General features: G+C 29.8%; 7 protein-coding genes across 7 annotated transcripts; 3 read left to right on the forward strand and 4 right to left on the reverse strand.

Moving 5' to 3' along the window:
* Positions 1-75: 75 nt before the first annotated feature.
* Positions 76-727, reverse strand: TVAGG3_0281470 (uncharacterized protein; the record flags this gene model as incomplete). Its single annotated transcript, XM_001326758.1, has 1 exon — positions 87-725. One exon carries the CDS (start codon positions 723-725, stop codon positions 87-89), a length of 639 nt encoding a protein of 212 aa, XP_001326793.1.
* Positions 728-1,011: 284 nt separating this feature from the next.
* On the forward strand, positions 1,012-2,051 carry TVAGG3_0281480 (UV excision repair protein RAD23 family; the record flags this gene model as incomplete). Its single annotated transcript, XM_001326759.1, has 1 exon — positions 1,024-2,016. The coding sequence occupies one exon, from the start codon at positions 1,024-1,026 to the stop codon at positions 2,014-2,016; it is 993 nt and encodes a 330-aa protein (XP_001326794.1).
* Positions 2,052-2,191: 140 nt separating this feature from the next.
* TVAGG3_0281490 (translational elongation) lies at positions 2,192-2,589 on the reverse strand (the record flags this gene model as incomplete). Its single annotated transcript, XM_001326760.2, has 1 exon — positions 2,264-2,578. One exon carries the CDS (start codon positions 2,576-2,578, stop codon positions 2,264-2,266), a length of 315 nt encoding a protein of 104 aa, XP_001326795.1.
* Positions 2,590-4,938: 2,349 nt separating this feature from the next.
* TVAGG3_0281500 (armadillo (ARM) repeat-containing protein family) lies at positions 4,939-7,284 on the forward strand (the record flags this gene model as incomplete). The annotated part of the gene is made up of 1 exon (XM_001326761.1): positions 4,939-7,284. The coding sequence occupies one exon, from the start codon at positions 4,939-4,941 to the stop codon at positions 7,282-7,284; it is 2,346 nt and encodes a 781-aa protein (XP_001326796.1).
* A 378-nt stretch (positions 7,285-7,662) lies between these two features.
* Positions 7,663-8,850, reverse strand: TVAGG3_0281510 (proteasome regulatory particle assembly; the record flags this gene model as incomplete). Its single annotated transcript, XM_001326762.1, has 1 exon — positions 7,663-8,850. One exon carries the CDS (start codon positions 8,848-8,850, stop codon positions 7,663-7,665), a length of 1,188 nt encoding a protein of 395 aa, XP_001326797.1.
* Positions 8,851-10,605: 1,755 nt separating this feature from the next.
* TVAGG3_0281520 (armadillo (ARM) repeat-containing protein family) lies at positions 10,606-13,644 on the forward strand (the record flags this gene model as incomplete). The annotated part of the gene is made up of 1 exon (XM_001326763.1): positions 10,937-13,486. One exon carries the CDS (start codon positions 10,937-10,939, stop codon positions 13,484-13,486), a length of 2,550 nt encoding a protein of 849 aa, XP_001326798.1.
* A 220-nt stretch (positions 13,645-13,864) lies between these two features.
* Positions 13,865-14,397, reverse strand: TVAGG3_0281530 (saposin family; the record flags this gene model as incomplete). The annotated part of the gene is made up of 1 exon (XM_001326764.2): positions 13,931-14,260. One exon carries the CDS (start codon positions 14,258-14,260, stop codon positions 13,931-13,933), a length of 330 nt encoding a protein of 109 aa, XP_001326799.1.
* Positions 14,398-14,860: the final 463 nt, after the last annotated feature.

Consider the following 14,860-nt stretch of genomic DNA (forward strand, 5'->3'; position numbering starts at 1 on the left):
TTTAAAATAATATTTTTATATTTTATGAAAAATATAACATTTATATATACAAATACAACATAACAAACAGAAAAGCTCGAATATGATCACTCGGCCTTTAATTTGTCTGTTTTTGGTTCTTCTTCATTATTTAATTTCTTCAACTCTTCGCGCTCTTCAAATTTTTGAACAGGAGCTTTTTGGGCCTTCTTAGATTCAGCTTTGTAGCTGAGAATAGAGTTGTAAATCATGAAACACTGGAATAAGATTAATATTCCAATTACTACGAATATATGCCATGGCTCGAGGAAGAAATTGAAAGTACTAACTTTACGGTGGCGTTTAGCAATTAATTTTATTTGTTCACCATCAGTTCCTTGATATTGAACGAGAATGTCATTTTCGATAGTAAATTTTGCATTAAATGCATCTGATTTAACGATGATTTCTTTTGCGAGGAATTCCATTGTAAAAGAACCTTCTAAATTATCGATAAAGTTTCCTTTTCCTGTTTGATTATTAAAAATTACAGAATAGTATTGACTATCAGTTAATAATTTCGCATCTTTATAGTAATCGTTTTTCCAAATCGTTGCTGTATAATGATTTTCTTCATTTGCCAAAGGAACAACGGAAGCAGTATAAAGTGGACCTGGTTCTTGCTGTCCTGGAGTGAGAACATCCCATTCACCAACCAATTCTTTTTCAATATTGATAGATCTTGCAAATATTGTAAAAAAGAACATTTTGCAAATAAAAAGTGACATTTTAAAAAGTATCATTTTTCTACGGTCATAGAATCAAATTTATTAAGAAATAACTTTGAAAACAAAACACATACAAATGCACAAACCATTTATTAGAGTTAGATAAAATTTGCTATTTCGGATTTTGAATCGATTTCATTGGCTCATCCATGAGCAGCACATATTTATTAATTGAAAAACAGAAAGATTCATATTTTTGTGTCGGCTTATGTAGTGAGGCGTTCATCTGTTGTAATTGGCGATTTTTGCATACGTTTAGAAAATCAAACATTTCTCCATGGAAGTATCTTTACGCACAATCTCAGGAGTTACTTATAAACAAGCTGTTGAGCCAACAACAACTATTGCAGAACTTAAAGTACTTGTTTCTGAAAAGGCTAATGTTGCTCCAGAAGGAATTAAACTTATTTATTCTGCCAAGTTTTTAGATGATTCTAAAACAATAGCCGAATCTAACATTCAACCAGGACAAGCTATAATCATGCACGTTCAAAGTTCTAAAAATGCAAAGCAACCACAAAAGAAATCATCAGAAAAGAGAAAATCACCTAAAAAGGAGTCTCCAATTAAGGTTCAAGAAGCTGCTGCTCCAGCACCAACTCAGCCTAAGGAGGAAGCTACACAAAAGCCTGAACAACCTGGCCATTCTATGGTAGCTCCTTTACCAGAGCTTGAAGCAAAGCATCAGCTTGTTGATCCTCCAAACTTTAATGCTTTAGTTCAGACACTTACAGAAATGGGATTTTCCGAAGGTGATGCAGCTCATGCTTTAAGAGCAGCTGTTTACAATCCAGATAGAGCCGCAGAGTTCCTCTTAACAAATTATATTCCAGAGATGCCACAGTTATATGATCCGAATGATTTGGCAAATGAAGAAGAAGATTATGATGATGACGATAATTCTGATGAGGAAGATGATGAACAAGCATCAACTCTTCAGTTTTTACGTCAATTACATCAGAATCCAGAGTTACTTCCAATTTATCTCAAAGATTTAGCTGATAACAATCCAGCTGTTGCCCCTCTCATTCGTAATGACCCAGCTTCATTCCTTGTATCCTTAGGTGTTAATCCTTCAGAGTTTGATTTATCATCACTTAAGCATAAATCAGAATTCGAAACTCTGATGGAAAAGTTCACAGAAGAAGAGCAGAAAGCTATTCATAGGCTTGAAAAGCTCGGATTCGATACCACCGATGTCATTCAAGTATTCGAAGCTTGTGATAGAGACGAAAATCTCACAAAATCATGTTTGGAACAAATGAAATAAAATATATTATCCAGTGTACAAATAAATATTCACTTTATATGCTATAACTATTAATTCAAAAAGACAATTTTTTTATATCTTAGGAAATATCTTTTTGAAATTTAGCAACATAAAGGATTACTTAAGGTAAAAGTTTTGTAGCTATATAGTAAAGATTAAAAAAATGAAATCATTTTTTTTTTGTAATAATCGATTTTAAAAAAAGTGTATATTATTGCTTTTGAAATCAATAAACTGTTCGGTTTATTTAGAAATCGAACATGTCGCCAAGATCGAGTGGGGCAGCTGGCTCTTCTTCCTTGACTTCCTCCTTTGGAGCTTCAGCAGCGGCAGCAGCTGGAGCAGCACCGGCGGCTGGGGCAGCAGCACCACCGAGGCTAACATTCTTGATTAAATCGGAAACGTTGGCCTTCTTGAAATAATCGGCATAAAGATTCATCCAGAACTCGTCGACCTTAAGGCCAGAGGCAGCAACAACCTTAGCGAGGGATTCAGCATTGATTTCCTTTTCGCCATCGTTGAGGATGAGAGCGGCATAAACGCAGGCAAGATCAGCAGACATTGCAAAGGCCGACCACAACTAACCGTCAAATTTATCGTCACGCTCTGGTACAAAAATTTCATCAAAGAAAGATTAGTATTATTACCACATTTATTAGAGTGTTCATAAAAGAATAAAAGAGCTATGTTATTTCGAAATTTTTGGTTATACATTTTGATTGGATGAACTTAGAACCATTTAATGAGAATAGGGGTTTATATTTCTGAAAAATAGCAAATTTGGTACATATCATGATGAAAGATTTTATTATCAATATCATTTCTCTCAATAATTATTAAATTTTGATGCTTTGATGTTATGAACTGCCTTAAATCTCATTGTTAATTGATATGAATGAATAAAAAATACTATTTTTCATGAAACGATGCAACCAATTCCAATCACCAATCATCTAGAGCAAACTGAGCTTGCAGTACCAGAACAAATATCATTAAAAACTACAAACAAATATGATGAACTAATGCATGCGTGTTTAAATGAAATCGTTGAAGGTGAATCACAAGAAGTATTGCTTGCATGCATCAAGATTCAAAAAATTCTCAAAAATATGACTCCATATGATGCAATTAAAATAGGTTTGCATGAATTTCTTATAAACACATTTGATCCAACTCAAGATATTCAAATCATTATTATTAAAATAGAAATATTAACAACAATATCATGCGGAAAACTAGAGAATGCAACACAATTTTGTAATGATTGTTTTTTAAAGACATTGATCGATTTGGATGCAAATCTCCATTATTCTTATGGATTGTCAATTCTTCAACTTATTATTAATTTGATTTTAGATTCATTCATTGGTATTGATATTTTTGTTGCTCTGAAGAAATTAAATTTTATTGATCATTTATTGTTTAAATTAACACAATTGGATGATGTAATCAATTTTGACATCGATGATACTATGCAGGAAAGGCTTTCTTATGTTAATTGTCTAGTTTATTTATTATTGATTTTTATTCAACGAGAAGATCAGGGAAATCTCCCAATTTATTCAAGTTTCATTATACATCTAGTTCCACTATTCAAACCAAATATCGGGATTGAAATCCTCAACAATTTGTTTCTAATTTTCAGATTTTTTGTTTCAAACGAAGAAACATTAAAAATATGCAAGGAGTTAGACTTTGAGCAAATTGTTATTAGATATATTGAAAATATTGATGAAGTTTTAACCGATGATTTTATATCTTTTTTATTATCTTATGTTAATGCAGAAGGAAGTTATATATTAAATGCTGTTACTCTTAATCACTTATTATCTGATATTTCCAATAGAGAAGGTAGTTATCAAATGGATGTTATGAAAATATTTTTATTCATTGCAAAGAATAACTCAGATCTTTTCTTACAATCAAATTTCATTGAAACAATTCTCGAGAACATTGAATTTATTTCACCAATAGCTAAAATAATAGCTTGTACAGCTATTCTTATTGTCATTAGGTATCTAAGTACAAACAATAGAGAATCAATAATGAATCAGTTAGTTCGTCTCATAACAGATGTTTTATCTTCGGAAATTACTGAATATCATTTAGACTTTCTCAAGTCAATTGAAATGAATTTAGATTGCCAAGAATTATTGTCATTAATCTATCAAGTGCCATTGATTGATGAATCTTTTGAAAGCTTGATTGATATATCCGGTGAAATTGGAACAGTTGCTGAAATCATTTTTAATCGATTAATAAAGTAATATATGTTAACATTTATTATTAATTTCAGGATTTCAATTTTGATATCAAATACTTGCATTTCTATATAGTTCAAAGATGCATTTTTGCAGCCATATTAAAAGAAGTTCGATTTATTCTTAAATTCATATTATAAGAAGTGATTCCATTCCCAACATTAACAGTATAGCTAATCTGTTCATTCTGAGAAATACTTGGGATTAGGAATGCATGTATCTATAAATATATTATTCCTCTCAGCAGTATTCATTTTCCTAATTATGTTTATCATGAATAAATAGCAGTATTGCATATCTGATTCAATATAATTTGAATAGATTCGAATTCAGTTAATTCATGTTCATATTTTCATCATAAAACTAAATGGATTTTTCAATATAAGCATGTTTATTAATCATAAACTATTATCATTCTACATATGCAGATAGTAAAGCCTACGTTTCATGTATGCATTCTCGAAATATAAGATAATTATATTTACTGAATAAGCACTTTCGAATAAATGTAGCCAGAATTTGAAACCACTCTTAAATATACGATTTTTCAACTATTTAAACAGCAGCTTCCAAAGAACATGAGAATGAAGTACATTCAATTTTTTTTGTGAACCGTCTCAAATTTTGAAATTTTATAAATTCTTAAAAATTATCAATTATAATGTATTTTACATCATGCTTTATTGAATCTGTTGAAAGCCAGACACCAAAACAAGAAACTCTCGAATTTTTAGCAAATTTAAATGAAGAATGTCCAGAAAAATATTTGATTGGTCTAATTTCAATTATCAATGACAGTCAAATGAGCGATAAAACGCGAATCAGCGCTATAAAATCATTGTCAGTTCCATTTAAGACCAGAGATGGCTTTTGTACCAAGCAAAATCCCGACTTACACAATCATCTTTCAGAAATTTACGACATTTTGAAGCAATATTTACACATTGACAATGACCTTGGTAGTGTATGTCGATCAATATTCATAACTCTTTTTAATTTACTTAGTTCTGATGAACAAAAAATTATTATTGAAAATATTATTGAAATAATCGACCAAAACACAGATGTTTCTCCAATAATAAAGATGTTTAGTGATGCTGGATTCACTATACTAAATTTACTCGAACCAGAAACAATTTGGAAAATTATCAAATCAAAAAATGATGAAAAGGTCACAAGAATAGGTTTAACATTATTTAATGATATGTTCTTTTCTAGCGACGACCAAGTTTTACATGAAATTATTAGTGAATTAATTGTGAATTCATTAGAAAATTTTCCAGAAGAAATTACAGAATTTCTAGTATACTATAGCTCAGAATATCATGATGAGATCAAAGAGATCATTCCACAGATAGCAGAACTATTTTTTTCTTCAGATGAAAAATATTTAATTTATTCAAAAATTTTATTCAAGTATATGGATGTTTTCATTGACAATTATGATAATGAGCCAATAATAAGGCGTCTAATCAGTTTGCTAGCTTTAGATCCAGAAAAACCTGAATTTCAATATTTTTCAGAATATATTTTGAAGTTTTTGGATTTCAGTGTGAACGGAATACGTACATCAAAATGGGAATTGCCGATATCTGATCAAATTCAGTTAGGTCAATACGTTGAAAAAGAAAAAATGCAAAAATATAATGAAATTTCGCAACAATTATTTTCACAATTAATGAACATTATTCTTGAGTTTTTAAACAGTGGAACGAAAGAAGGAATAGTTTGTGGCATTAACGCATATCTTATTTTGTATAATTTCAATCAACAAGTAACAAATGAAATTTTTTCTTCAGAAAATTTACTTTCTTATTTCCCTGATTTAGATAAAGATTTCATGATTTTGTATTCAAAAACAATCTCAAACATTGATTTAATGGATGAAGAACATCTAAACCAAATTCTTAAGATGGCATATAGTGAAGACAAAGATATAAGAAATGCAGGATGTTCGGCAATTGAAAAATTAGTATCGAAGAAAAATGAAGATTTAACAATTGAAATTTGGAAGAATTTATCAAGTTTTGAGTGTGAAAATGAAGAAATTGTTATTGATATAATGGAAACAATGGTTGATATCAGCAAAAATATAAATAGCGAGATAAGTTTAGCTTTAATTCCTGATTTATTCAAAACAACTACAAATTTATTTGAAAATCAACCAGAAAGTATGATTTTCAACAAATTTATTGGAATATTGGGAAACTTTATGAAGAATGCAGGAAAACAGATTGTTGAATATGCAGAAGATATTATTAATTTCGCTGCTTCTATCATTGATGATTACGAAGAAGATTCATTGTTTATTTTTGATTGCATCATCGAAATATTTGGCGAAGAAAGTGGAAATATAATTGAAATGTGTGCTGATTTCGTAATTAAGAAACTTCAAGGGAATGATTCAATAATGTTTACATTAAATTTGGTCAATCTTATTTATTCTATTGTTAAAAATCTTAACAATGAAGAGAAACTGATTGAAATATGGATGTCAATTATTCCTTTCTATAAAGGAATTTCAAAAGGCATGAATTCTGATTTCAAAATTGCTGATAAAATTGAGCTAATTTTAGCAGAAATATTTAGCAAATGTCCTGAGAGATCAAAGGAGCTACTTGCTCAAGCAGAAATTAGTGATTCGTACCATTTCAGTGGAAGTTATAATGATTTCAAGAAAATGGCAAAACTTTTCTCATTCCAAATGAATTATTTAATGTATAGATTCATTAACGAACAAAATGATAAAGTTAGAGATGAGATACGTAGGAAACACTTAACATTTGGACCAATAAATGATATTTACTTTATTATTACTTCAGATGAATTGAATAATGATGAAAAATCTGCCGTGTTTAATGATTTTTTGAATTTCTCTGAAACTGTTAGAGGTGAAACAAAATTTATTATTGATAGAAATTGCTTTGAACAATTCACATCATCATTCCCAGATCTAATTGAAAGAATCAATAATACATTTCAAGCTTTAGAAAATCAAAACGACTAAAATAAATTGTTAATTTTAGAATTTTATTATTTGTCATAGCCCATAAATTCAAAATAATACTAAAACTCTTTTCGTTATTATTTATCTGGGGTACTCGAAATAAGTTGTTGCCAAATCTGCATCCTTAAATATTACTGTAAAAATCTTTCAATATCAACTCTAACTATCATATCCAAGCTAAACTTGTTTCAACGATTAATGTTCATCCATAGAGCATCTTAATAATACAGTTGTACATATATACTGTCCCCTAATTTTCTGGATCTTCAGATTAAATTTCCGCCATTTCTTCAATATATATATCGGTTTATATATTGAACAATGGGTATAAGAATTAATTTTGATCATCGATATTTGATATTTCGTGACTAGAATATATTAAATTGCGCCATGGAATTTAAGATAATCCTTAATTTCTTCAGTAGTTGCATAATCAATAGGAGATTGTCCATAATCATTTTTAACATTGACATATGCGCCATGTGAAATAAGAGCTTCTATTATTTCTAAATTACTACTATAAATTGCATAATGAAGTGCAGTTGTTCCATAGTTATTTCTGACATTCACATCTGCACCATGTGAAAGAAGCATATTAACAAAATTGATTTTATTTTCTTTCGCCGAAATATGAAGCGCAGTTGACCCATCATCATCTTTTCCATTGACATCTGAACCATGAGTAATAAAAAATTCACAAAGGGATGGAATATTAAATCTAACTGATTCTGCGACACATTTGTTGACATCATTTAATTTGTCTAAATAAACTAAAAATGTTTGAAGATTATTATATCTAATACAATCTGTGATATCAATTTTTAAGTTGTATTCATTCATCAAGAAAGTAACAAAATCGATGTTAGGTGAAGCAATTGCCCAAGTCATACAAAAATAATCAGTTTTTTGATATTTCAAGCATTCACTAATGATGTGTGGATTTCCACCTATAAATGAACGATGAAGACATCTCCAAGTAAAGTGTTCTTCAAAACAATATCTTTGATGAACTTCTGTTTGTAAATATTTAAAACAATTGACTGCACCAAAATAGGAGCAATATCCATATAAATGATAAGCTGGAAAACTATATATGCCATTTAAGTCAATGCAATTTTCTTCTATATATGATATAAATGCTTTAACATCATCATCCATAATTATTTTAATTACTGGTATTTCATTGAGATAATAATTATTTAAATAATCGGATAATGAATCTTCCATTGTGAGACAATAGATAATCTCTATATTAAAATTTTTAGCAAGTATGGTTTTGAATCGATCGGGTAGATCATTATAAATATTTGGATTTTCTTTAATGATTTTTTTTAAAAGGATGATATAAGATTTTGCATATCGATTATTGCATCTAATTGCATTTTCAATTGATAAGATGATCTCATAAATTGTAAAAAGTTTTGTTTCAATTAAATTATTTTTGATTCGCTTGAAAAGTTCGTCTATTTTGTTTTCATCGAACGTATTTAGCTTGTACAACGTTTGGAATATGCCAATATAAGCTTTGAATAAATCCATAAGTTCACAGTAATAGGATTTCTCCATTAAAAATTTTGTAAAATTCACAATTTGAATGGCAATTATTTAATCTTATTAGACAAATTGTCAATAGGATAAATTGTAATTTTGAATAGGGTTGCAAATTTGGAAGCGCAGCATAAATTTGGAAGAGAAAAAATTCATTTTTGGAAGATTTTCTGGAAGTTAAAAGATTATATGAATATTCATTTGTTGTTAAGATTTATATGATATGTAATGCTTGTTCATAAGATAAATAAGCTTGTATGATAAATAATTAAATTATTTCTATAATCACTATATCTAACTTTAATTGATATTGATGAAATTTACTATATTTCGAAAGGTATTGAATATTCTTTATAATGCAAAAGAAAAGGAAGAAATCAAAACAATTTCATTTACAAACGTTTATATAATTGGTAATCTAAAGAGTGAAAACATAATATTAAAGATATAAGATGCAATTCCTCCACTGTGGTTTTCAATCTCTTCTTAGGAAGCAAAATAAGATTCCAAATTTTGGGAATCTTTCTTTCAATCAACTATAATGTGTACATGAAATATTGTGAATGACCTCTTTATAGCATGCATGAAATAGTGAATTTTTATTTACTTCCAGATCAAGAAAAAAATGTAAACAATTCAAATTAACTTCCAAAAACTTTTTCCTTTATTCAATTTTTTGATACCAAATATGTTCAATATACTATTTTATGCATTTTTATTAAAAATTATTTTACAGCTTCAAAAAACTTCTTCTTGAATTCAATTTTTTAAGATGAAATGCTGCAGAATATCGTTTCTAAATGCACTTTAAAACATATTTTAATAACTTCCAAAAAGTGAACGTTACTTCCAGCCCTTGAATTTTCTCCAATTCTCTCTCAAATTTAATAAGCCAAGAATTTTGGAAACTTCCAAAGGAAATTTCCAGACAACGATTAGGTCATTAGCATTACTAATTCTTAAAGATACTCAAATCATGGTTTAAATGGCTCAGTATATATTATCGTATGTATTGGCTGTTATGAAAGACACCCAAAAAATTCCAAAAAAGTTCTGGATTTCAAAATGTAAAGTAAAAAAAAATAATTTTTTTATAATCGTCTTTTAGAAGTTGTGTTTTTTTGAGATTGGAAACTTCTCACTTTTTTTCCAAATTTGCAACCCTAATTTTGAATATAAAAATCTCAATCTACATCAACAAGCCTATCATGTGATTTATTGATCTGCAGTGTGAAGATATATATTTAATTAAATATAATTTGGGGCCTCAGGTGGCTTCGCTTGCCCGAAGGGCAAGCACGCCACCTTCGGCCAATTTAAATAATTTTTTGAAAAATTGAATTATACACTATTTGGTTGGCGCAAAGCGCCAAACAAATAATGATGAATACCAACATATGTTTACTTAAAATATGATTAAAATTTCTGAACGAAAACTATCAAAATTAAGTCATAAAAAATATAAATATAGGATGCTAATTTACTGTAAATTCATGATGTCAAAAGTTACTGTGTTGTCCCCTATATCTACACTGTCTTAATTCTATCGGCGCTTCGCAGTAACCTATTGTTTTAGACAACAAGGAATTGATATTCCGACTTAGTACCTATGTATCTGGATCAAATACTCTCCCTCTAGTACACGTATGCTTAACGTCATTAAAAATTGAGAGGACGGACTATCGAGTTTGTTCCAAAATAACGGATTTGAAGACCCACTGTATCAATAAATCAATCTGACACTTTACAAAGTTTACAAAAATAAAATAGCCACAAAATTTTGGAGGAAACAGATTCAAATCAACAATCTGTAGAACCAATTCAAGAGTCACCTCAGCAAGCTGAACAAACAAATACAGCAATTCAAATAGATTTGGATTCATTTTTTCCACAATTTGACAACGTCCTCCTTAATATTACTGATGTCTCAACAGTATTGGCTTTTTTACAAGCTTTACCAATATTTCTTTTCAAAAATCTGCATCAATTTGACGAAGGAGCAATGAATTCTCTTTGGGATCACTTATTTCAACTAACATTGAATGTAACTGATCATAATTGTATCTATTACCTATGTGAAGTTGTAAAGTTGGTGTCATTACGAATGCATTCTGTTCCTGATCCAATTTTAAATTTTTTAGCTGATCCTGAGAGTCCAAATCCAGAAATCAAGCCTTATTTGATTAACAAATTACAGCCCATTTTTCCATACAAATTTATCAAGCAAAATGCCGGAAATTTTGTTAATTTAATTTCTTTAGCTTCAGAAACATGCGAATCTCAATATTTACCACGATTTATCGATATAATCAACATAGCAGAAGTTCCAAGTGAAATAATACGAACTTATCCCAATTTGTTTGCGAAAATTTTAGAATTTTATATAAATCTTGTAATGAACGATAATTTCGATGAAAACTTATACAAATATTCAATGAAACAGATTTTACCAATGAAAAAGTCAAAACCAGACATTTTTGACGCAGATTTTCCACAATTTCACGAATGTTTACAAAACATCCTTGGTACGCAGGATATAGCACTCAGAATCGATTTTTTATTCAGATTCTTCAGACTATGTCCAGTATTTAGTAATTCTTTCAACAAATTAATCATAAAAATTATTTACAGGCATATGCATGGTTTTTATGAAGAGAATCACGCAGTTCCTAAACATATTAAACATCTCAAAGCATTGTACAACTTTATGGAGAACGATTCCGGGGATTTCATAAGATTTTACCTCAGAAACAAATTTGTAAGGGAATCACCAATTATCGAAGCCGGAATTCTTTTGTCCAAGCTTGTACGTGGCTTCGATGACAAGTATCGTTTGGAAATTTGCAATTCTATGCTATCAAAAATAATAAATTTGCTGCAACAGCCAAATATGCCCAGATACCTGTTGTTTTATGCATCCAAAGGCTTCCTGGCATACCACAATAACCAGCCGTTCCGTATGAACACGTATTTTCCTTTTCTTAACGCAAACGTCGACAATCCAGAATTTCAACGCACAATTTTGAAATGTGTCCTCAGTTTACACGAAACGGTCGATGAATCCAATGAAAATTACTTTTCTAAGTTTATTTCGGATCATTTTCAGAACATTCTTGCAGAGAACTATGATAAAGTCTTCAGGCTAATGCGCAGGATCGTTTGTTACATGCAAGAAGGCGAAATTATTGATTTTTTGTTGGAATTTAATTTGGCAATTCTCCAAGGAAGCAGTTATCCGCTTAACGCCCACGCACTTGTGATTCTTTATTATATATGCTATTATAATTCAGACCTCATTCCTCTCTACAAAGAAAAAGGAATTTTTAATTTTGCAATATTATTACTTCAGAGTGAGAAAGCTGAGGATTTCGATATGGTAAACTCATTCTTTACTGAAATACTTCAAGATGACCTATACGTTGATGAGTTTCATGACATTTTAATGGCTGCTTACGTTGAATTTGTGAAATACGCAGTTGGAACATATAATTGTTCTCCCGAATATCGACAAACATGTTGTAGTGATGCTGTTATTCTCATGGATTTCCTGGATACAGAAGAAACTCCTTTTCCAGAAGAATTTGTTTTTCCTTTCAATTCTGTAACGGATATGATCAAATCCAATGAGTTCCCATTACAAGTATCGGCCAATTATGTCATTGCTGACCATCTAGATATGTTTGATCCAAGTTTTGTTCTGCAAATTTTGGAATATTACGATCAGATCATGAAAGAACGGGATTGTTCAGCACTATTCATGTCTATGTTCTATTTGATCTACAAAATACTTGATGTTTGTGATGAAGTTCCTGAAATAATTTTGAATATTGTTATTAACATCTTTTCTTGCCAATATAAGCCGTTTATTGAGACAAACTTTGAATATAATCTTACTGTTTCAAAGCATTTCTACAGATCTGTTGTTGGATTGGTCAGATTAGGACATTTTGAATTTATTATTCATATAATTGACTCATTACCCTTCGTTTCTTCTCATTTGTATGGAGGAATGTGTAGGACTATAATGAGATACGTCAAAAATGCCCAACTCGCAGAAGAAGACATCGATTCAATGTATTTCACAATTTTTGAAGTTTTTAAGGACAATTATGATGATGAACATGCCCAAAATATTGCCAATTTACTCACAAACATCTTTTTAATGCGTAATGCTGCTTATCCGGTTCAAGAATTGATAGATGTCATTAATAGTATGGTAGAAGCTATCGTAGAAACACGGGAATCATATATAATATGCATGTTGAACATTTTGGCCGTAACGGATCCAAATTCTTTAGAAAATCCAAATATTTCGACTTTGTCAAGTGCAATTTTCCATGTATCCAACTTCAAATCAAAGATGAAGATTGATTATGATGCAGTTTTCGCTGCAATTCGCAACTTTTTGTATGAAAATGCAGAATCTTACGATTTGGTGGTCGAATGTGGAGTTTTTATTGCCGGTGCTTATCTGCTTCGGCCAAAAGAAAGAAGTCAGTTCTTTAGAACGAAAATTGATGAAGATATCATGAAAGGTTTAACATATATATGCGAAAACTTCAGAAGTTATGCAAAAGCTGTTTGGGATCATTTCAGAGACAAGGATTATCAAATTCTTGGCGAAATATTTTCAAAATATTTTGAAAGACCTTAATAGAGTTTATTTGTTTGATATAAAGCTTTATTTTACTATGTTTTAAGCTATTTTCAAATTAAAAGCTTTCATTTTTCAATATATTTTTATAAAATAGAGAATTTGAGACCATCATTCCAAGAGTTCGCTTTTAGTCACACTTTAGTTTAGAATTATCGGTTTATTTTAATCTAATACCATCAATATAATTATCGGTAAATTTTATTATTACCGTTGGGGTATCACATTCTAAATTTATAACAAAAAATTATTAATACTCCTAATTTAATAACAGAGTGCTGATTACTAAAAAATGAGGAAATATTTCCAAAAATTTGAAACATTTCAATAGAGTTTTGGATCATATCATGTAATATTTTGTAAACCAAATATTAAAAATGCAAATAATGAACTATTTAGATTTTTAATTTCGCCAAAATTGGCTACGTGTTATATTTTGGTCAATTACTCGACGAAATCATCTTCTTGGTTTTCATAATATGCAGTGGGCTTGCAAGCACCGATAAGTCTGCAAGCAGCTTTACCAGATTCACCAGAACGAAGGAAGTAGATGAGCTTGCTGAATGACTGATCAACAATAATGTTGCAGGCATCAGCTAAAATACCAAGCTTGTCGCAATTTTCCTTAAGCTGTTGTTTGATTTGAGATTCTTCTATTCCTCTTTCAAGTCCCTTTTCAATGTTTTCTGCGAGAATATTGCAGATTGAGCATTGTGTAAGGCCGTTTTTCTCCTTTAATGAAGCAGCTGATGCAGCAAATAAGAAAAGAAACATCTTCTCTAAAATGTTAAATTTCAGATCCTTCTTTGAAAACTTTACAATCAGATTTACCTCATCATTTTTAGCTGCGTTAATAAAAATATTAAAGTCGATATCTACCACTTGGCAAAACCGAATTCTGCCAGTTTACAAGTTATAAAAAAAACATCTGTAACATTGGCATCATGCGATAAGATAGTGAATTTACACTACAGATTATATCGTTCTTGAATAACGATGAATTTTTTTTTAGGTCTTGTATTGTTGTGAGTGTCCTGGGGATTATTATTTGAAACTATTGCCCAATGAAACAATTATATCATTTTGAATGCTGTCTTGGTAATACTTATTGGATTTGGAAAATGACATTATTTAATGTTTTGATGCCTCTTCCAACATTTTATGTTAATTTATAAATGTACTATAGTTGTGAAAGGCGTGCTTGTTGTTATTGCATTAATAAGTTATAATTTTATTATTCATCTATGAAGTCAAAAACATTAATGAAGAAATTGCCACTTTTAATCGAACAATTACTTGTTTAAGCTATCGTTAAAGCAATATTCGATATACTTTATGTTGGAATTACAACCATAAAAGAAATTATTGATTCAA

Source organism: Trichomonas vaginalis, chromosome V (assembly GCF_026262505.1).
Source record: "Trichomonas vaginalis G3 chromosome V, whole genome shotgun sequence".
NCBI lineage: Eukaryota > Parabasalia > Trichomonadida > Trichomonadidae > Trichomonas > Trichomonas vaginalis.